At 45.4% G+C, this 24,239-nt stretch overlaps 1 protein-coding gene across 2 annotated transcripts in view; it reads left to right on the forward strand.

Annotated features, from left to right (window-relative positions):
• The window catches only part of KIAA1143 (KIAA1143 ortholog), a 42,792-nt gene that overhangs the window by 14,337 nt on the left and 4,216 nt on the right, over window positions 1-24,239 (forward strand). For both annotated transcript variants that reach the window (XM_029589696.1, XM_029589697.1), the window contains exon 3: window positions 1,910-2,057. In XM_029589696.1, the coding sequence (XP_029445556.1) occupies window positions 1,910-2,057 (148 nt within the window). The remainder of the gene's footprint in view (window positions 1-1,909; window positions 2,058-24,239) is intronic.

Consider the following 24,239-nt stretch of genomic DNA (forward strand, 5'->3'; position numbering starts at 1 on the left):
TGAACATCGCTCCTCCTCTTCAAGACTTACTAGTCTCCTCCAGAAAACCATCGACTAGACTCAACTACCAACTAAAGTGGTCACCCTACGCTTCCTGGTGTTCAACTGCAGGTATGAATCCACTCACCTGCCCACCAGAACCTACCTCCATCTACTCTACAGCGAAGGCCTAGCCACTGCCTCACTCAGAGTACATTTAAGCGCCATAGCAGCCTAGCATAATCCCCTAAATGAGGAACCCATATCATGTCATTCTCTTGTATCCAGATTTATGAAAGGGTCCTATGCTTACATCCCCCAAGAAAGAAACTGCCAGTGCAATGGGATATTAACATAGTCCTCGAGCAACTAATGCTACCCCCCATTGGACACTTGCCATCTACGATACCTTTCATTGAAAGTACTCTTCTTAACTGCCCTCACATCAGCAAGGCGGGTTAGTAAACTACAAACCTTGGTTCACTACCCTCCTTATCTACAATTTTGCCATGACAAAATGACATTACGCGCACACCCAAATTTTCTTCCGAAGGTGGTTTCGTTTTTCACATTAAACAAACTATCACCTTTCATCCAAAACCTCACGCCAATGACAATGAGCAAAAACGTCACACACTAGATTGTAAACGTGCGCTTGCCTATTACAAAAAACGCACCAGTTCGCCCAACAGAGCCTCACAACTCTTCCTCTCCTTCAACCATGTTATAATTGTTATCATGTTATAATGTAAAATAGGGCAGAACTCGCCCTATTCTCTTAGTTACCTGGAAACCGATGTGATATCTCAATTGAATGTCGGTATATAAAATAAATAAATAAATAAATAAAACCCAAATGCGCCAGAATGTCCAGTATCAAAAAGAACATTATCCTCCTGGATATCCAACGGTATACAATTCTGCTATCAAAAGCATTCAGAACAACTAGCTGCAACGCCAAGAGCGCATCAAGTCCGTGCAATGGCTGCTTCAGTTGCCCACCTCCACGAGGTGCCTCTCATGGACATCTGTAAAGCAGCAATGTGGTCATCACTACATACCTTCACATCCCATTACTGTTTGTACAAACAGGCTGCAGGTGATGCACGCATGGGGCGAACTATACTACAAAAAAGCACATATTCAACAGGAAAAACGCCTTCATAAGAACTGTCCGCCTCTAATTCCCGTATTGAGCTAAATTAAACAAACCACACTCATATACATATGCTCAATACGACAGCTGAGGACTCCGACAGCATGGCTAATTCAGCTGCTTATCTACGTGAAAAAAGCACGTTTGCTTACTGTAAACGGTGTTTTCCGTAGATAGCAAATGAATTAGCCATGCTGACCCGCCCGCCTCCCCAGACAGTTCCGTCAAGGCATACTAACTTGCTTTCATACGGACTGAGGAGCCTCAGGCAAACGCAGGAAGTTACAAGAGGGAACACCTAGCTGAAAGACTTTACTAATCTTAGAGAGCTCCGCCACCTAGTGGCACGGAATACGTACCCAGACAGCATGGCTAATTTATCTGCTATCTACGGAAAACACCGTTTACGGTAAGCAAACTTGCTTTTTTTCCTGGCAAAGTTCTGTTCTTGTTCACTCTGCAATGGTGCTGGAACAACTGACAGGTATGCAAATCAAACAGCTTTTCTGAATCTCTGTGCTCTCAACTCTTGGATGTCACTCACAGGCCTAGAGTTACATATAGGATTCTCAGATATCCAGGGCTCCTTCTGGCATTCGTATGTCCTTTTCTAACATTAGAAGAACTCTATTGGACTTGAATGACTGTGCCATGCACTTTTTGGCATTTGCTGTTTACCTTTTTTTTTTTTTTTTAAATAGTAGTTAATAACTTTCTTCCAGTTTGATAGGTGTGATGTTGTCACCAGATCCTCCCTTTTGTCTCTTCCTCTAGAGGGAGGAGCTGCCATCGACCGCTGATGACAGTGATGGCAGTGACAAAGAGGATGAGCAGCCACAGGTGGTTGTCCTGAAGAAAGGGGACCTGACTGCAGATGAAGTGGCAGAAATTAAACAGAAGATCAAGGAAGATACCAAATCAGGTATTTGCCATGTCAAATCATTCCAAATTAAAAGCACTCACTCGAGAGAACAAAAGTAGAGGCAGGCCCTTCAATGTTATATGGGATTCTTATATTATTACAGTTCAAAAACTGGTGATGGGTAAGTAGAAGGGCTTTGCTTTGAAAAAGGAAAGGGTTATATACGCCTATCTTTTATGACCTTGGCAGGTCATGAAAATTGATTCATTCACTACAAAATTAAATCGTAAAGATAAACCTAGCCCTGTGGCTCAGGTACCGTACAACACACTGTCATGTGGAGAGACCTGGGCTCGATTCCTGACTCAGGTCTTCGGCTTCTCAGGGTGGCCAGGGTTGCTGCAGAGCCAACATTCATAGACACTAGTGGGAGAGGTAGTTCATTATGCAACAGCGACATCTATTGGCCAGATTGAAGACTCATGACTGAAGAGTTCTGGATGGAGCCTTGGTGCATGGGTCCTGCTAAGGACTGTTGCTGAAGTCATTGACTGGACTAAAGCAAGTTGGGAAGGGATGTAAAATAAGGGAACAAAACTCTGGGTAGTTACGAATGTTTATGGCACCGGATTCCAGCCCTGGTTCTGACCCGAGTTGGAAGCCCAAAAAAGCAAGAGGCAACTGCTGGAGCCCCGCCCCCACCCCAAAAATATTACTCAGCAAAGAAAAGAAAGGCCAGCTAGGAATAAAATCAGAGGCAAAGTGCTGCAGCCAAGAAACCAGAGGTGATATTTTGAGTAATGCGGTTCTTACTGCTCTTCTAAAACAGAAATGGGAGAGAGAAATTCTGAAGGCAGTTGTCTTTGGAATTTTGCCAATAAAGTGCTTTATCAGTTGTATATAAACTTTAACTTTTGTAAATTCTTGTTTCTTAGCGTCCAATCAGATGAATCCAGAACAAGTGAGTTATGCACCTCTACCAGAAAATGGAGATGGAGCAAGCTGACGTCACAGTATATATACCCATGCAGTGGCTTCAGCCCACCAATATTCTCTGACTCCAGCAGATGGTGGATGTGCATCTTCTCACTGGGGATTGCTTAATTTTAAAGAAAGGAGAATTCAGGAAATAAATTCACCCTGCTCTCCTGAGGTGATACCAAATGGTCCCTCCCCCAGTTGAGAATTCTTTAGGTGATTTCTGTGGTCCCTCAGATGATTGCCTTGGTCCGGTAGCTGGTTTTCAGCTGGCGTAGACTTAGTTGAAGGCAGCAGGTGCAGGAAGCTGAGCCTGGCGGCTGAGGCATATGCCCTCTCCCACTGCAGCCAGAGACCTCCTCTGTACTCAGCCAGGTACAACTGAGTTCCAGTAAGTTTAAAAAAAACAAAAGCATCTAAACTTAGAGACTAGGAAGGAGGTTTTTTTGTTGTGTAGGGCTTCCTCTTCCCTCAGTCTCTGTGCATGACGTGCCAGTCCGACATTCGTCCCGCTCTGTGGGAAGTGTGGGAACTTGGGCAGCCTGGTGGGTTGAGGCCCCGCACCGAGGCTTTTCGCCTCTGTGCTTTTCACGTGCTTACTAAAGCTGCCCTCTACAGGATTGTTAGTCCGGCGAGTGCATCTAGGTTGTGCACTCCATTTTAGGTGCACAGTTGGGTCTTGTAGTCTGTGTGCCCACATTAAGTGCCATTTCCCTCTGCGTACAAGTGGTACTGTGCGCTTAATTTTTTGGCCGCCTAGGTGTGTGCACCTAAGTGTTGGTCGCATAATTTTTGAGCGCCTAGTTGAGCGCATAAAAAAAAAAACCAGACAAACACCTCCAGCTGCCACTCAGCGCACTGTTGGCCACACCGGTGTCTGTACCTAAGAAGACTGTTAGGTTTAGTTAGGTTTTGCTCCTCCAGTGGGGAGGAATTAGCAATTTGTTAGATTATGCTCCTCCAAAAGGGAGGAGTTAGCAATCTGTTGTAATCTGCTGCTGGATACTCCTGTAGAGGGAGGAGTCAGCAATCTGTAATGAGTCGCCGTGCGGAGTTAGCAATCTGTAGGAACTGGCTTCCCGTGGAAGGAGGAATTTAGCAATCTTATGAGATAGACTGCTGAGTTGGCAATCTGTATGAGTGGAGTGCTAGAGAGGGTACTCAACTGGCAAGGAATGTAAATAGGTGAATCCTTGGGCCGATGGCAGATGACAGCGCCTCCAGGAGGATATCCTGAGAGGGACCACCGGCTAGGCTTGAGTATGAAGACAGACACAGATAGTTCTTTTATTAGACAGGTTAGTAGAACCACCAGAGGTGGCAGTAGTGAGCTGATATGCCCGGCAGGGCTGAAGTCTCTCAGATACTGGAACTGCGATCCCAGGGTTGCTGAGCTGTAGAAAGACTAAAGATAATGAGTAGACAAAGTATGCTGTATACATAGCCAGTAGTAGATGACAATCTCACATAGGTTCTTAAGGAGGCTGAGTAGCTGGACAGGGTTAGGCCCTCGAGGAGCGAGTACCTGGTTCCAAGGAAAGCTCTGAGAGAGCAGTGGTAACTCATGAATGTCTGTATCTGCGATAACTTCCAGGCAGTAGAGAATCTTCAGAGTATTCAGGAACATGGGCCCTCGAGGAGTGAGTACTGGTTCCTATCTGCAGTCTGAAATAGAGAAGAGAGAGCGAGGCCCCCGAGGAGCGGGTACCCCTGGTAAGTCCGAGGAGGCAGAGTAGCTTGGACGAATTTGTAACGAGTCCGTATTCTTGTCCTTGCTAACTCAATCTGTTAGCGAAAGTGTGAGACTTTTTATGTTGGAAGTGGATGACGTCAATACAGGGGGACGCCCCTTGCTGGTACATACTTCGGAGCGCTTGCGCCCTACATCATCAGGAACATGGCGGATCCGCAGCGTCGAGCCGGTCCGGGGACGCCGGAAAGAAGTGGCATGGAGATGCCGCGGCAGTAAACCGTCCATCAGACCTGGAGCGAGTCGCCACAGAGGTAGAGAGGGTGGCGTGAGGGCGTATAGCAGCCACGGACGCAACAAAGACTAAGCGTATTTCTCTTTGCAGCTTTGTGCCAGCACTGTTTGGAGGCTCAGAGAATTGTCTTCCTCTGATTTCACTAAGCAGGGTTCTTCCTAGCAGAATGTGGATTTGGGTAAAGACGACTCAGGTGGGGTGCCTGATTTTGGAACTTCCCTAACTGGTTCCTCAGCAGGGGAAGGTGGCTCAGTGAGTACTTCTCAGGCTCTTCCTGGTCTGGATCCTTCTACTCCTTCATAGGGAGAATTTTTCAAGGGGTTGCAATCCTTTTCTTCAAGCGCAGTCCTCGGCCCTGTCCAATGCTCCTTGGGCAGATGTGCAGGTAGGAACCTTGCCAGGACTTTCTAGTCAGTGCCGGAGTACACCTAGAGCAGCAACAGAACCTCTGAATATAGTTCTGGATGGCACAGCTGATGACACCAATCCTGCCTCTCTTGAGGAGGGTGAAGTCCCTCCTGGATTAGAACCATCTGGAAGTATGTTAGTTCCTTCATAGAGATGATCTGCCAGCTCTGATTCCCAGACCTTGAAAATGCTTGGAGTTTCTGTGTCTGATTCAGTGTCTGAGCCAAAGAGAAATTCGATTTTGGTTTCCTTGTGTAAAGCCTCTTGTTTTTTCCCCTTGATGGAGGCCATTCAAAAATTGATTGATCTTGAGTGGGGCACCCCAGATGTTCATTTCAAAGGGAGTTGGATTTTTGGAAGGCCTGTATCCTCTGGATCCAGTGGTAAGAGAGTGCCTACGTTTTCTGAAAGTAGATGCACTTGTGTGTGCAGTTTCAAAGCAGACCTCTATTCCAGTGGAAGTAGGAGTGGCCTTGAAGGATGCTCATGATAAAAAGATTGAGATTATCCTTAAGCAAGCATTTGAAGCTGTAGCAATGACCTTGCAGATCACTTTTTGTTGTTCTTTGGTGGCTTTCACTTGTTTGCTTCTCTCCCAGGAGGTCGATGACTCTGAAGTAAATTCCAGGGCAGTTATGGAACCAGCTGCTGCCTTCTTGGCAGATGCGGGATGTAATTTGGTCCGCACTTCAGCCAGAGGGTTGGCTTCGATAGTAGCAGGCAATCATCAATTATGGTTGAGAAATTGGTCAGCCGATGTGATCTCCAAAGTTAATCTTGCCAAATTTGCCCTTTCATGGTCCACTTTTGTTTGGTAGCAAGTTGGAGAAACTGGCCAGTAGGTGTGGCTAATCTTCGGTACCTTGTTTGCCAGAAGGTAAGAAGCAGGCGCAGCACTCCCTTAACAGGAAAGGTCTTGCTAAAAGATTCAAGCGTTTTTGGCCATATAGAGGAGTAACTTTTCAGAGGACTTGACCCTTCAGTAGGTCTCAGTCCTTTCGTCTCTAACAACCCAGAAAAGGCACAGGCTCGAATAGTGGAACCCCCAGAACCTCCCAATGACGTTTTGCCAACCCACCCCCGGGAACAGGAGATAGGGGGATGCCGCTCTCGCTCTTTTATCAGAGGTGGGTCGAAATCACATTGGATCAATGGGTCCTAGAAGTGAAACGAGAAGGGTACGCAATGGAATTTTGCAGTGTTCCTCGAGACATGTTCAAGGAGCCTCCCTGCCACTTCCCGCAGAAGAAGCGGGCAGTGAAGGGTACATTGGCAAGGTTCCTCAGTCTAAGGGCTGTGGTCCCAGTGCCCAAATCTCAAGAAAATACTGGGCAATATTACATTTATTTTGTTGTGCCAAAGAAGGAGGGCTCTTTTTGTCCCATCCTGCACCTCAAAGGCATCAGCCATCATCTGTGAGTGAAGCATTTTCGCATGGAAAATTTCCGCTCAATGAAAATGGTCATGCAGTCGGGGGAATTTCTAACCTCTCTGGATCTGTCCAAGGCATATCTTCTCATTCCCATCTGACTAGAACATCAACGCTTCATGCGGCTCACAGTGCTGGGATACCACTTTCAGTTTTGGCCTGCCCTTTGGTCTGGCCACTGCTCCCAGAATCTTTTCCAAGCTAATGGTGGTAGTTGCAGCAGTTGAGGAAGGATGGAAGCCTAGTACTCCGGTATTTGGCTGACTGGCTGATTAATGCCAAGTCGATGAAGGAGAGCCGCCTGATGACTTGCAAGGTGATTTCCCTGTTATGGGAGTTTGGCTTGGAGATGAAACTAGCTAAAAGCAGGCTTCAGCCTACTCAGTGGCTGAAATACCTCAGGGTTCAGTTCGACACAAAGCAGGACAAGGTGTTCCTGCTGGAAGCTCGAATTCAGAAGTTGTTAGCTCAACACCATCCGTTGTTGAACTCTCTGCACCCAAACATATGGTCTTACTTGCAGGTCCTTGGCTTAATGGCAGTGACTCTGGAAGTGGTACCAATGGTGCGGACACATATGCATCCTCTTCAACGCTCCCTGCTTTCTCTGTGGAATCCACAGTTTCAGGACTGTTTCATTCGGCTCCATCTGCCGATGGAGGTCTCCTTCCAACTGCAGTGGTAGTTGCAGGTGGATCATCTACGAAAGGGAGTTTCCCTATCACCTTCGCCTTGAAACCTGCACAAAGAAATTCAGACAGAACCTCAAGACCTGGTTGTTCGCCCGATCCTACTCATAAACCCAATCCTTTTCATGAGCCCGACCCTACTCATGAGCCCACTATTCCCACCTCACCTTCTTTCCCTTACCCCTCCCCCTCCTTCTCCCCACCCCTAGGCTCCCTTCCCCTCCCTTCACCCTTACTAGGTCCCCTACCAATTTCCTCTCTCCTTATACTCTCCTCCAAGTACTTTCTGTACTTTATCAATTCTTGTACATTATCTATATTCGTATTAACTATAATTATCTTGTACGCTATTTATAATTGTATTGAACTATGTTTTATGTTAACATATTTGTACAGCCTAACCGTCTTCTCCCTCACACCCTAATCCCACCCCCCTCCTCCCCGCTCCTTCCCTGCTCTCCCCCTCCCCAGTTTATCATATCAAGTTCATTGTAAAGCCCTGTTGGCTAATTATTGTTCTATGGAAACCGATGTGATGTTTTCTTAACGAATGTCGGTATACAAAAACTTTCAAATAAATAAAATAAATAAATCCCCTCCAGATTGGCTAGAACTGACAACGGATGTGAGTCTCCTTGGTTGTGGAGCTCACTGTCAGGAGCTGACAGCTCAAGAGTGCTGGAATGCAGAAAAATCTCTCTGGAAATCAATCGCTGGAAGCCAGAGCGAACCAATTGGCATGTTTACAGTTTGGCGACAGGCTGCAGTGTCCTTCAGTTTGAATAATGTCAGACAGCACGACGACTGTGGCTTATATAAATGGCAGGGAAGTGCTAAGAGCCAACAAGTGTCTCAGGACATAGATCAACTTATGGTATGGGCAGAGCTGCGTCTCCGGGTGTTCTCAGCCACATTGTCATTGCAGGCAAAGACAACGTAAGTCCAGACTTTCTCGGTAGGGAGAGTATGGACTCAGGAGAGTGGGCATTGTCACATGAGGCATTTCGGCTGATTTGGGATCATGGGGTCTCCTGTTCATAGTCATGTTGGCGACTTTGCGCAGTGTGAAATTTACGTGATTCTTCAGCTGCAGAAGAGATCCAAAGTCATTGAGGATCGATTCACTAGTGGAGAAGTGGCCGGAAGACAAGTTGCTTATGTCTTTCCTCCATGGTCCATGATGGGCAGACTGATTTGACGGATTGAATGTCACAGTGGGGTAGTGCTCTTAGTCGCTTCAGATTGCCCCAGGAGACCGTCGTATGCAGATCTGCGGAGGCTCCTGGTGGATTCGCCTCTTTGACTTCCAGCGTACAAGGATCTGTTGCAGCAGGGGCCTGTCTTTCACGAAGATCCGACTTGATTTTGTCCAATGGTATCACCCTTGAGAGGGCTCACTTGCTGAAAGGTAGAATCTCTGCGGCTGTGATTTCCACCTTGATAAGAGCTAGAAAGTTCTGCACTTCCTTGGCTTGTGTTTGGGTTTGGAGAATGTTTGAAGCCTGGTGTGAGGATGGAGGTACTCTCCCTTCCTTGGTCAAGATTCCACTCATTTTGGAATTTTTGCAGGATGGCTTAAATAAAGGCTTGGCTCTTAATTCCTTAAAGGTGCAAGTAGTGGCTCTCGCTCTTGCAGGGGTCAGGTACATGGTGGATCCTTGTTGGCTCATCCTGATGTGGCCCGGTTTCTGAAAGGAGTGAAAAATCTTCGGCCTCCGTTGCAGTTTCCAGTTCCCCTGTGGAGTCTTAATTTGGTTTTGGAGTTTTTGGCAGGCTCTACGTTTAGCCCGCTGCGTACTCTGTCCTTGCGGTTGCTGACCTTGAAAGTGATTTTCATTGTAGCAATTTGTCCTGCGCATAGGGTTTCCCAGCTGCAGGCCTTGTCGTGCCGGGAGCCATTTCTCTTGGTGACTCCAGGGGCGGTCCTGCTGTGTACTGTTCCTTCCTTTTTACTGAAGGTGGTCACTGGGTTTCATTTGAATCAGTCCATCTCTCTGCTGTCTCTGCTCAGAGAGGGAGATGCAGAGGAGTATCATCTGTTGCAACCCTTGGATGTCGAGACATACCTCAGATATCTAGAGGTTACTGAGCCTTAGCGGAAGTCAGATCACCTGTTTGTCTTTCACGGTGGTACTAGACAGGGAGAGCCAGCCTCATGGGCTACGATAGCTTGCTGGATTAAGGAGGTAGTCACGGCTGCATATGTGGATGCCAGTAAGCCATTATCTAATCTGGTTAGGGCTCATTCCATTTGGGCTCAGGCAGCATCATGGGCACAAGTTAGATTGTTATCTCCCGTCGACATTTGCCGAGCTACTACATGGTCCTCCTTACATACCTTTTCCAGGTTTTATTGTCTGGATGGAGGATGCAGGCTTTGCGCATGCGGTTTTTAGAGGACCGCGAGCAGCCTCCCGCCCTATTCGGGAGTAGCTTGGGTACATTCCACTTGTTTTGGATTCATCTGACTGGACACTAAGAAATGAGAAATTATTTACCTGATAATTTCCTTTTCTTTAGGACAGCAAGATGAATCCAGCTTCCCTCCCTTGGCTGCCGGATGGTTGCATATTGATCCTCTTGAGTGATGTTGTTTTACAGTGTTTACTGGTAAGTGTTTCACCAGTCCCTAGCTTAGTGTTGTTATTTTCTTTTCTGAGCTTAGTGTTGCCTGTTGGCTAAGTATTGAAATGGTTATCTGTTTTTAATCACTGCTAGTCTCTGTAGTTGCCTTTGAAGAGAATACTGGAAGGCTAAGGTCACTGCAAGGGTATATATACTGTGACGTCGGCTTGCTTCATCTCCAGCTGCCGGTAGAGGTGCATAACCCACGAGTTCTGGATTCATCTGACTGTCCTAAAGAAAAGGAAATTATCAGGTAAGTAGTAATTTCTCATTGTATGTTCTAGTAGTGAAAGCGCTCTTGCCCGCAGTTTTTATTGAGTAATTACCCTTGCCTGTTCATTAGATGCCCTTGGCTTGGGCCAGCTAATTTTCAGCATGGACATTAATCAACAATGTATACCATCACTTAGTCACCTATGTGCACTTATTTCAGAGTTCTGTTCATATGAATCCAGGCATTCGACGCCATTCTATCTGTGCCTTTGCTGTAAGGCTCCTCACTTTGCATCTGCTTAGCTTTCTAGTTTAAAATAACTTTTCTTGGAGGAGTGGCCTAGTGGTTAGAGCAATGGGCTGAGAACTAGGGAAGACAGGATTCAAATCTTACTTCTCCGACTGATACTTTGTGACCCTTGGCAAGTCACTTTTTCTCCCAATGCCTCCAGGTACCCACTTAAATTGTAAGCTCTTTAGCGAAGGGACTTATTGTTCCTGAATTGTAATAATATTGTAAATCGCCTTGAGCATTATTTGGAAAGGTGGGCTACAAATCCAAAATAATAATAATAATTCTCTACTCCTAGAGCAGCCCGGCTTGGGCCTTTCCCTGCTCATGACATTATCAATAATCAGGGGATTGACTATTATCTAATGATTTCATCAGCAGAGAGACCAACACCTGTGCTAAACACTTCATTTTTCACTATACAATGACTAGAGAAGTATTGAAAAGTGATTGTAATTGAAAAATTGATTACCTTTGACCTGGAAGTTGCAGAGCAACAACAGAGAGGAAAATGTAATGGCCTTAGTTTTGCAAAGTGACCTTAGCAGCACAGGGAAAATGTTAGTAGATCAATCTTCTGATGTGCCATCTTCAAATGTGCTTGTGCACATTTGAAGATGAAGGATTGTGCTGTTTACACTAGGAATTAGTTTATTCAGTTTGCCTACCCTCCCTTCCAGCCAGGACTCTAAAACTATCTTTTAACCTTGAAAACAATAGTAAAATTAGCCCTCTTAACTCCCAGCCCTATCTAGTAGAATAAGCTATTGCATCGGTAAAGGTATTCCAATATTCCTTTGTGAATTATTTCATATATTTATGATATCAAAGCCATATTGCAGTCTGTTCATTTTGAGGAATTGCAGTTTGTCCCTTGCATTTGCAAGTCTATATCAAATATATGTCATACATCGAGCAGGACACAAAGTTTTATTACATAATGTTGAAATAAGTCTTTCGCCTGGTAGGGTAAAACAGTTTTTTTCTAGTTTTTTTTCTCTCTCTTCAATGGTGATACAATGTACTAAAAAAAAATAACTTTCTCAACATTGATCCTCTTCCCTGCAGATGAACATGATCCTTCAAATCTGTACTCATCTCTTCCCTCCTCTCTCATGTGCTGCAAATCATAACAATGCCTAGAACTGTTTCTGACTTCTTCATTGTGTATTTGTTTTTGTAAACTGAATAAATGTAATTTTTTTTTTTTAATTTATGGATTTATATCATTACACAAAGATATAATAAAGAACAGATATGTTTTAGGCAAATACAAAATTAAACACAAATAAAATGAGGAAATATATCACATGTCCACATAAATGAGGGAAAGAGGAAAATGCAAAGGAAAAAAAAGGCCAGCAAATTACTGCCCAAACGAACCACCTGCACTCATCAAATTGCTTAAGATTTATCTAACAAAAAGGTCTCTAAATGCAGAGGATCAAGGAAAACAAATTCATTCTTCTGAAATATTACTTCACATCTGCAGGGATATCTGAGGAAGAAGGAAGCATCTACAGAAAGAACACGTTTTAAAGAAAGAAATTGTTTCCTTCTCTCCTGAGTCTCTCTGCAGATATCTGGAAAATTCATTACCTTCTGGTCACAAAATAAGGTAGGTCTTATACTTAAAATATCGATGAAATACTAAATCTGTTGCAAGCGTGTCCTTCGGCTGGTGTGAACGTGGAAGCGCGGTCGCTAGCTCACAGGAGAGCGTGAGCCCCTGAACCACGGCATGACTCAGGGAGCAGCCCCAAGGCACACCGTGGGAGGTGAGAGCAAACAAGCACGGGCAGAGCAGGAACAAGCAGGACTGGAACTAAGGCAAGGAACTTCAAAGCAGGAACAAGGCAGTGTCAGCCCTCTGCTGGACCTACATGCACCAGTGTGACCCAGCAACGCAATGCTGGTCACAAGAGTAGCCCTCCGGCCACTCAGTAGCCCTTTCGGACCCGCCGCTTGGGAATGACGAGTGCTTTAGGCCAGACAGAGGCTGAGGACAGGAACAAGACAAGACAGAAACTCAGGAACTTGGAAGACTTGGACGAAGACTCAGGATACTAAAGAGACTTAGACGAAGACTTGGATACTCAGGAGACTCGGAGGACTCAGACAAGGATTCAGGTTGCTCAGAAGTTTCAGGCAAGGATTCAGGTTGCTCGGAAGTTTCAGGCAAGGATTCAGGAGTCAGGCGCAAGTACTAGGTGAGAACTGCATCACAGCGCGCCCTACACAGCCACCCATGGCTGGTCGCGGACCACGCTGAACACGAAGCAGACTCCAGGTGAAGAAGTGGAACTTAAGACTGGAACATGGCGAAGATTCCGTAGAGGCCTTCCAAAGGGCGCCCCCTACACAGCCGCCTGTGGCTGGTCGCACACCATGCTGAAGCAGAGCACGTTCTGGAAGAGTCTTAGGCATGGACGGAAGCAAGCCCAAGGGACCCCAAAGACCAGGACAGGATTCAAGACTCAGGAATCTCAGAAGCAAGGCATTAAAAACAGTCTTCCGGAGGGTTGCGCTGCAGATGAGAAGGCCTTGTACCACGAGGCGCCCTACACAGCCCCCCATGGGCTAGTCATGGACCATGCCGGTGGCATGCCAGGAGAGGTGGACAGACGAGGGACCTGGGAACTGGACAAAGAGATGAAGATGAGACGGACGGAGTCAGGACAGGAACATCGGACATCAGAAACATGGAACATGGCACCTCAGGACACTGAACATCTGGACATCTGGAATATCAAGAACACGAGACAGGCGACGAGGGAGCTCCGACGAGGGACAAGACCAGGAACATCAGGATCACGAAGTTCAGGAACACACAGAACAAGGAACGAAGATCCATCAAGGCATAGGAAGACCACGGAGGACCTGGATCTGAAGAAGACCACAGATGCTGTGAAGACCGGATTCGAAGGCCTCGAGGAACTGAGCCCTTTTATAGGGCTGAAGCAGGAAGTGAAGTTGATGAGGACTTCCGGTGGGGCCGTAGGCTTTTCCCGCCGCTAGCCCTTTAAATCATAAGAAGAGGCGTGTGCCAGTACCTAGAGGAGGGCCCAAGGAGTGGAGCAGGACCAAGGACAGCGGCGGCCTCCAGGCCGCGAAGAACGAAGGAGCAGGCAGGCGTCTGAGGCAGCCTCTGAGCTGCGGGATGGAATCAGCAGCGGCTTCCCTTGCTGCGAAGAAAGTAGTTGGCAGGCGGCTTTCCTTGCCGTGAAGACAGAAGACAGCGGCAGCACTCCAGGTTGCAAAGGAGGAAGCAGGGCCTAGCGGCACCAGGCCATGAGGAACAGCGGCGACCGGTCCGCGAAGAAGGCCCGGGCAGCATCCGCAACAGCGGCACCAGGCCGCGCAGATGGTGTCAGCGGGATCTGGCCGCACAAGCAAGACCCCGGGGAGCTTCGACAGGAGCAACACGGCCATCCAGTCCGTGCGCTAAGCAAAGTCTGGCGGCATCAGCAGCAGTGGCGGTGAGTGAGGGCCTGCTCGCGGGATGGGGTCCGCGAGCAGGATCATAACAAAATCATGTTCAGAATCAAGAACAAAGGATAGACTTCTGGTTATGCTCTGAGCAGACCAGATGTGTCTTGCTGAGCCTCCGCAGGGCCTACCTTTTTTCTTTATTCTAACCTGACAAATTTGGCTCCTTGAGGCACCGATAGCTCTGTCAAAAGACTCTAGGCAATTTACCTGACCTGTGGTCAAAGCAGCACTCCATCCATAAGCTGACCAGGGGAAAATAACCCAATCGACCCTCTCTGCCGCCATCTTCCCCCCCAAACGAAGAATCGGAAGACGATATTTATACAGAGGCCGGTGAACGTGATCGAATCTTTGATTTAATGCAAGAATTCACTGCTCGGATCACAAAGCGACCGGATTCCCAGCTTGGTATAGTTGTGGATAAGATCACACAACTGGTCAAAATGGTACGTGAACATGGTGGCTGCTTCGAGGAAGCGGAGACTTGCACCTCTGATCTCGAAGACTCCTTAACGTCGATGAGGGCCAAAGTGGAGAAAGTTGAATGCCAATACGCCACGACCATCAGCAAACTAGACAATCTCAAAAATCGGTCACAGCAGAATAACATTTGGATAGTTGGCCTGCCAGAGAAAGCCGAGGGGACAGATGCAGCTTCATTTGTCTCCCGCTGGCTGCCCCAGCTCCTTGGCCTCCCCTGTAAAGATGGCGTCCTAAACAGAGCACATCGCATCGCGGCGACACAGCAGGATAAGAACCAATGCCCCAGGTTCCTTATTGCCCGTTTGCATAATTTTTCAGACAAGCAGAAGGTTTTGTGCTCTGCCTGGGACACTGGATCCTTGCAGTATGAGGGCTCTAAAATCATGATTTTTGCAGATGTTCTGGCCGAGCTACAATGGCAGGCAATTATTCCAACTTGTGAAAAAAAGAGTTAAGCAGCCTAGGAGCTTCCTATGCTTTATTTTTCCCTGCCAGGATGAAAGTTACCGTGGGCAATAAGTTGACTATCTGTGCCACTCCTAAGGAAACTGAGGTGTTAGTGGCAGAATGTAAAAATTGTGAGTCTGCCTCGAGTGCTTCATGAGCTTTGATCCATCTTCTCTGCTATATGTCTCATGGCACTGGCCACTAGAGATGTGAATTGGAACTGAAATCCGAACCGATTCTGGTTCCGATTCACATCTCTACCTTTGTCAATTTTATAGGTTGGAGACTGTTTCTACCTTTTCTTCTGAGTTTTGGTCCTGCGGGAGGGCTGGCGAGACTGACTGACTGATCTGCCTGGAAGCCTCTACCGCTTCGTCTCCCGCTCCCACCCATGTAAGAATATGACGTGGGATTTTCTTCTGTAGCGCCCTATTCTATTTTGGACTTATTGTATATATGGTCTGCACTCACTATTCCACTGATAGTGACATCATTTTGGTTTTTCCAGCTCAACTTTGTTTATCTGGCAGGATCTTTTTATATTGATGCTGATGTCCACTGTTGGACTGTCCTTATAAGGTTCCTTCGTGATTTTCAGAATACCATTGCCTGGACCTTGTGATTTCAAAAACCTTTACATTCTAAAAATTTTCTATTATCTGGGATGTTTTTCTCTGCTATGTGTTTCGGTTTTTTCTGTGTGTCAGATAAGTTCTTTTTCGATCCTGGTAACTTCCTTTTGTTTTGGGGCACATGGGTATTAGTTTTGTTACACTGCATTTTCTCTGCATGGGTGGTGGCGACTGAAGTGGAGGTTTTTTTGGGGCTGATAGGTTTGCTTGGAAAGGAGAATCTCCATTCCCGATTTGGTTCCCACTGGGGGGACTTCCGGCCTAGGGTTTGGGTTTTTAGGGTTTTCTGGTGGGTTGGGAGGGTAAGGGGTTTTTCTTTTTATGGGTTGTTCTGGTTCAAGTTTAGTTCCGCCACTATTTTTCGGACTTCCCTGATTAGGGTTGAAGTCTTTGGGGGTAGTTTCAGGTTTTTTCTTTAAACGTTTCTCAGTGGGGCATGATTCCCCTTTTTGATGCTATTGCGGATTACCAGGGTGTGTGGTCTCAGTTAATTATAATGTGACCTTTTCTTGTTTTTGATTTTTGGTATTGGCCAGCCGGCTTATATATAATTTTAGCTTCTTTTTATGTCTATGGAGATTAACTGTTTTTCGCTCAATGTGAGGAGCATTTCCTCGCTTATTAAAAGGAAGCGCATATTACATTGGGCTAAAAGCAATAGAGCACATCTTCTTTTTCTACAGGAAACAAATCTCACCAATGCTGCGCATGAGAAGCTCAGGCAAAGCTGGGTAGGGAAGGTTTACTATTCGTCCTTTAACTCCAAAATTCAGGGGGTATGCATATTGGTAGCTATATCTTTGCCTTTAGTGGTTAGTAGATGTATACGCGACCTTGAAGGACATTGTGTCATCTTAGATTGCTCTTTATACTCTGTTTGAGGGGCCATATTATTAGTTTTGTCAGTCTCGCCCAGTGGCAGCGCCTAGATAAAATAACCAATCAACGATCTAAGATTGGGCAGTTGGAGGGTAAACATAAGCAGGACTGTTTGCCTAACACCTATAAACGCCTTGAGGCTGCTAGGCGAGAACTCCAATCACCGGAAATTAGTCATGTAGAAGAGACTCTTAAATATACCAAATTACGTTATTATGAGCATGGCGTTCTGCTGGCTAAGATGCCCAAAAAGAAGAGTAATGCTTCCTACATTTCTCAGTTATGAGACTCACATGGTTCTTTAACGGCTGACCCCAGTGGTTATAGAACAGGAGATGATGCAGTATTAAGAACATAAGAAAATGCCATACTGGGTCAGACCAAGGGTCCATCAAGCCCAGCATCCTGTTTCCAACAATGGCCAATCCAGGCCATAAGAACCTGGCAAGTACCCAAAAACTAAGTCTATTCCATGTAACCATTGCTAATGGCAGTGGCTATTCTCTTTATGATTCACCAACATTGCAGGGGTTTCTGGTTGGGTGACCCACAGCGTGGTATGTTGGCCACTCCTATAACCAGGACTGAGATTTGGACCGCTATTTAGGTTCAACCCAATGGTAAATGTCTGGGCCCTGATGGCTACCCTATAGATCTTTTTAAGAAATGTTTTTCAGATATTGGCCCCTTTTTTTTTTACAATACAGTGGGGCTAAGTGCTGCCTCACTGGGTACCTTGGGGGATGCTAACATTTCTCTTATTTATAATGAAGGAAATGACCTGGTCGATTGTGGGTCAAGCCCTATTTCTCTGCTGAATACAGGTGCTAAACTTTTGCAGCTATGGCTGGAAACTGTACTGCCATGTTTAGTCCACCCAGATCAATCTGGCTTTGTAAAGGGCCATGTTTCCACGCGACGCCCATTAAATATTTTACACCTAACCAAGAAACTGGGTAAAACCGGGTTAATAATTTCATTAGATGCCGAGAAGGCTTTCAATCGTATCTCATGGTCTTATCTTTTTGCAGTGATACAACACATGCATTTGCTGGGGCTGTTCCTACACTGGGTGGATGCCATGTACGAGGCTCCTCAAGCCCGACTTCTTGTTAATGGTGTCCTGTCTTCTTACTTCCCTATCACACTTGGTACATGGCAGGGCTGCCCCTTGCCTTCCCTGCTTTTTGATCTTGCCATTGAACCACTGGCTGCCTTGATTAGACAACATCTGACTATCTAGGGGTTTCAATTTTGGTTCCACTACGCACTCCATCTCCTTCTATGCGGTCAACTTTCTTCTTTTCTTGTTCAAACCACGTACCTCTGGTCCAGCCTTGATGCATGCCTTGGGTATTTTCAGTCATATCTCTAGCTATAAAATTCATTTTACTAAGTCGGAAATCCCCTCCCTCCCCCCCCCCCCCCCCCTTGGCCCACGCGCAGGGATTCCTCCATGTTTGGCTGAGTTTCGGGTGGTTCATGAGGGGTTCTCATATCTGGGGATTTATATTCCAAAAAATATGTTGGATCTTTTCTCTAAAAATTATAATAGTCTAATAGCCCAGACCAAATCCAGATTGCAAAAATTGGCAAAATGTCCACTTTTTTGGGCAGGGCTTATCAACCTGGTTAAAATGGTAATATTGCCCAAATTCTTGTATTTATTTCAACATGTTCTCTGTAATATTGCAGCCACGATCTTTGACACTCATCACAATATGTTTTCTCGATTTATTTTGAATTACTGGCAGCCCTGCATCAGACTTTGTCAGTTATGGCTCCCTAACTTTAGACTTTATTATTGGACTGCTAGGCTCACTGCCCTTAAAGTTTTGGTTTTGACATATCTGAGCAGCCTGGTGCTCACTTGAACAATTAGTCTGATGTCTCGGATCTAGCCATGCTACCTTTCTTGCCGCTAATTTCTTTGATACGTCGTAGAGCTTCCCGGGCCAATCCCATATTCTTAAACTTTGGCAGCAAACTTTGTTGTCTTCGGTTAAATAATGAACCTCTCTCCTGTCTTGCCCCTATTTATGGGAATTCCTTTATTTCTTGCCTTACCTTTGCACCAGCATTTAAAGAATGGAGGGACAATGGCCTTTATTATTTGATACAACTATGGGAAGATGGTCAATTTCAAACTTTTGAAGCTCTTAGTTCTGAATATGACCTTCCAGCATCTATGCATGCTAATTATCTACAGCTTCGGGCTGCACTCTCTTCTTTCTTTGACTTACAAACTCCACTGCCAGAGCCTACCGGGTTACACAAATATTTCTCTGATCCAAATGCATATGCGAAAGGTATTACTCTCCTTTACATGCGTATTCTCCAGGGTAGGGCTGGTACTACACCCCCCTATTTTTGATAGACCAATGGAACCGAGACCTGGGTACCTCTTTTATACAGCCCAGTCTTGGAATGATCTGGACGAATGCTCATTGTAGTTCTATATGTCAGCGCAGAGTGGAGCTTATGGTGCATTTTCTACACCGTTCATATCACATATATATTTCCCTCATCTAGCTCACAATGTTGGAGAGGCTGTGGTGAACGTGGCACATATATCCACATGAGGTGGCACTGTATTGGGGTCCAATTTTTCTGGCGTAAAGTTACGTGAGAAATAGCACATATAATAAATCTTCCCGAGTATAATCTCTCCTTTATTGGGAAGGTGGGAGAGTTCGTTTGTGCCTCGTAATTATAGATGCCTAGTGGATCATCTACTATTAGCTGCTCGATTTACCATTGCCACTTTTTGGAAATATTCACCCTGCTTTGAGTATTGGAAGAAACAGGTTTGAATCATAGCGGAGCTTGAAAGACTTAGATATAGTCTTCGACATGAACTATTTAAATACAATGTCATATGGGGACCCTACTACACGTTCATGGCTGTTGACATCCCTGTAGTCTAGAGATGTTAGATCACAATACTCAAGTATATGCCTGTAAATGTAAATCGTGTTGCTACTTATGCCTTGGCTGTGCCATAGTAGATTTCAGCTATATTGCTTTGTCAGATGTTCTTTTGCTGAGTCCTTGTATTCATCCTGGTAACACACTGGTATTGTTTGCATTGTAACTTTAAAACAATAAAGAAAGAGTTAAAAAAAAAAAAAGAAAGGATACAACAAATGTGGCACAAGATGTAATAATATGCTGAGTTGTCTGAAGAAGCTGGAACACATCGGAGCTATCAGTGACACAAGTATATTTAAGAACCCCTCCTGAGCAGATATTATCTTTCTAGCATTAGGGATATAATATGAATTAGCAATCAGGAAAGTTTTTTCTAGAGAAAATTGCAATACTTCAATCATATACTGTTTAAGAAACTCAGTTCCAGAAAGGTAATGTGACTGAGGAACATTCAAAAACGATTTTTAAAACTCATCTTATTTTCAGTCAGTTCCTGATGAAGATGTAAACTCGAACTATCCTTAATCGCAGCAATAGCATTTGATTGTAAAGAATTCATAAGAGTTGAATGAGAAAAAAGTGAAGACTCTACATTATGAACTCTCGATTCTAAATGAGACCTCAGATGTATAAGCACACAAATAGGCAACCAGTTAAGACAAAGTTGATTCACGTCATTTTACCATCCTTCATATGTCCCATAAGGAAATATCCAGAGGTTCTGAAGACCCTTCAGCATAGACTTTAGATACAGACTTTTTAAAAGGAATAACTGGTACAGGTATAGAAGCTGATTTAACTCCTTGGTCCTCTGAATTAGGCAAAGCTGACAAGTCAAATTGCTCTCCATTAGTAGTTAATCTGGGAGAGGGCACTCCAGAAGGGTGCAGTTGTCAACTGTTCCAGATGCCATAAGTCCTGAGGGTTTTCCCCATTGAGTCCAGGCCATCATCAGGACCTAACTTTCCAACCACTAACAACTGTCGTTGTGTTAGACCAGGTGGAGGATGAGATTCCAAACTTAAAAGAGGTCTCTGATAACTCTGGTAAGTCAGAAATAAGAGGAATTCAAAAAAATCACATGTGAGTCCATGGGACCTCTTATCTGTACAGATGCCAATGGAGAAAAGATTTTCCCTTTCCTTTTTTTTCCCGTATCATGCAGGAGAAAACAGTTCTATAGGGTATGTCCCTTAAGTGTGCGACTTTGAGCCAGCAGCGGCATGCCAATCTGCCACCGCTTTTGTAGCAGGTTCCTGGGAGGTGATGTCATCAACTTGCGCCAGGGAAAGTACCTCCTCAGTGCCTCCTGCACCTTGGGAGACGTAGGCAGTTAGAGGAAGATGTCCCTGGCACTAGTCCACGCTGTTGCTGCTTTTGTAGGGGTTCACCATGAGCTGATGTCATCAACTTGTGCCAGCGAAAGTACCTCCTCAGCACCCACTGCATCTTGGGAGACGCGGGCAGTCAGCAGGAAGCTGACCCCTAATAAATGCAATTAAACATGTGCCTTATGTTCCTTATCTGCCATCATATTCTATCTAGTCTGCCCAACTCTATTCCTACGGCAGTGCCGTGGATCCCAGTTGATCTCTGGTTTTCCCTTCACTTCTTCATAACCAGGAATCCTCCGTGCTTATCCAATGTTTTCTTGAATTCTAGCACTCTGTCTCCACCATCTTCCCCAAGAGGCCATTCCTTGCATCCACCATCCTTTCCCTGAAGAAATATTTTCCCAGGTTCCTCCTGAGCCTATTTCCCCTCCCCTCACCACAACATCTGTGAATTGTTTTTTTTGTCTCTTCTAAACTCCCTGAGCTTTTTCCAGTTCCATTATACACCAAGTGGCCTGAAACCAGTCATAGAATGACGAACCAGATTTCAGCTTCCTGTCCCTGCAAATTTGCTGCTTTCCAATATAAAATAGCATTTGCCAACAATATTGGAAGTGGTCTATAAAAATTCCACATAGAATATTGGACGTTTGTATGTTTATGATTGCATTTTTGTAAGCCGCACTGATCAAAGATTTGGATTTGCGGGCTATAAAAATAATTATTGGACAAGGAAGCCTGGGGATGAACATACACTTGTATACAGGAAATGTGTAGAGAGTTCTGAGGGGCTGAATGGTAGTACATCAATTTCACATCTTGTATCCTTGCAGCCTTGAAAATATCAGTATTTTGGATGAAAATGAGTACACTGCCTAATACAGTAATTTGCTTAAAGCAGAAATAGTTGGAAGAACTTTTATTTGTTACTATCTGCGTAATTGATTTTTATGCTTTTGTTCTGGCTTCGAGGGCTGTGTAATATATGCATGTAGCAAATCTAGTGGCAAGTGGTGTTTGTTCATTTCTGGCAGTTTTATTTGTAGTAATAGTCCTTTTAAATTGCCTCACAAGCCAGTGATTCACACAGTCTCTTTACCAGATGCCTAACGGCAGGGCATGAAATTTCCAGATGCCACCGGCAACTGAGAATTGATGGTGGGTGAATACAGATTTTTCTGAACCGTCCAGTGCCATCTGTTTGGAAAGCGAGCACCACCAGGAGCAGTGCAGTCTTTCAGCATGTAGATGACACTGGAGCAAGAAGGGGAAGTAGCATGGGGTCTGGAGAATCCCTTCTCTGCGATCCAAAGAAGAGGAGCGGCAGTGCACCATTCCTGCCTCCTGCAGCTGAAAGGGAGCAAGGGGAGGAGGGGGTGGAGAGGACTGGGGAGGGAAGGAGGGAGACGAGCAGTGGTGAAGGGGGCTAATGAAAGAGAGCTACATAAAAGGTAGAAGAGGGCTATGGAAAAGAGAAAGAGAAAAGCAGCATTGCCACAATTGTCACACCTCTCTCAGCTGGAGTACCGGCTGGCTAGTGGAATTGTTTTTGATTGTTACTTTTGGAGCTGTAATTTCATGCCCTGCTAATTATATCAAGTTAGATGCCTTCTGTTTTGGAAACTATACTTTTCTTGTCATTGATATATATCCCCAAAATAAGTTGTTTTATCTGATTTGGTTTGTTTTCTTGGCTATGTTCAAATGCGATTATAATATGTTAGTGTGTATTTAATAATATAGAGGCAATTTTCAAACTGCATTTTGGAAAAAAAAGTCAGCAGGTACTATTTTACCTGTGGACTTTGCCCCAAGTGAAACTTGTCACATGACATTTGTACCTTGTTTTCTGTTTGTACTTTTGAATGGAAAATAACTGGCATAGAGTTGAAAGTGCATTCTACTCGCATTGTTTTTCTCCCTCAACCAACCTCAGCTCCTCCCAGGCCTGACTACAGCAATAGTGTCTCCTTTTCTGGCTCGGGTATACCTCAGTATCTGAATCTCTAGAGTAATCCATTCTGAAGCCTGTATCCATGCCTTCACTCCCTTTTATGTTCCTAGAAAAAAGTGATCACTGTCAGTATTTAATCACCAGCTGCTAGAACTCAGTGTACACCCATTCAGTTCTTTCAAACTGTATCCTTATTACTGTTAAATCTGTATCGTAACAACACATTGACAACAACATAACACAACATGCACAATTGTACAGCAGCCCTCGCCATCCTTAAATTTTATCTATTCAATTCTAAGACATACAATAGAAATGACATATTTTGACTGAATCACAAGACAAAAATCTGCTTCCATTTTGCTTTGATAAAAAAAAATATTCACATCAGAACATGCAGTTCACTTACAAGACTGTTTACAAAATAATAAAAGAAGTATAAATTACTAACAGTCCTTAGAAGGTGAAGTTTTCAGAAAAATCCAAGATGTGAACTGAGGTTTCCATAGCACTTGTGGTATCGTTCCCATGCAATTCAAAGTTCCTCACAAAAACTCCCAACAGATATACTGTTTTTCAGGCTGATACAGTACGGATGCGGTAGAAAGAGAGCGGCAGTGCCAGGCGCACCCGCGTTTGCCGCACGCACAGTTCGGATCACATACCGCTCGATACTCTATTTAAATGGCATGCAAATGCAAGCCGCGTCCAACGCGTGTCCATGAAGCGCAATCCATTTTACTGTATAGGCGCTATACAGCACCTATACAGTATCCTGGTTGCACTGGTACCTGTCATTTCAAATGACATTTGAAATGACAGGTACCAGGAAGTGGATCCTAACTTTAACCAAAAGAAAACCTAAAATCCCCTCCTCCCGAAGCAAGGCGCAGGGCGAAAAGCGACTCGACATGTAAAGTATTGTGAATAAAGTGTAACCAAAGTTAACTTATTTTTTCTTTCAGCCCTCTCTGCCCTCCGGAGGCGCGCACCGCGGCTTCCCTGCCTCCCGGGGGCAGCCGGCGGCGAAAGCGGCTTCCAGTGGCCCCCGCCGGCGAAGATGGATGAACGCACACCCGTAGTGCACGGGCGCTCAAGCCAGCGAAAGCGTATGAACGTACGCCGTGACATCACGGCGTACGTTCATACGCCGTGATGTCACGGCGTATGAACGTACGCCGTGACGGGCGCTTTTGCTGGCTTGAGCGCCCGTGCACTACGGGTGTGCGTTCATCCATCTTCGCCGGCGGGGGCCGCTAGAAGCTGCTTTCGCCGCCGGCTGCCCCCGGGAGGCAGGGGAGCCGCGGTGCGCGCCTCCGGAGGAGGGCAGAGAGGGCTGAAAGAAAAAGTAAGTTAACTTTGGTTACACTTTATTCACAATACTTTACATGTCGAGTCGCTATTGGCCCTGCGCCTTGCTTCGGGAGGAGGGGATTTTAGGTTTTCTTTTGGTTAAAGTTGCTTCGGGAGG

This window comes from Rhinatrema bivittatum, chromosome 2, assembly GCF_901001135.1.
Source record: "Rhinatrema bivittatum chromosome 2, aRhiBiv1.1, whole genome shotgun sequence".
In the NCBI taxonomy this organism is placed as follows: Eukaryota; Metazoa; Chordata; class Amphibia; order Gymnophiona; family Rhinatrematidae; genus Rhinatrema; species Rhinatrema bivittatum.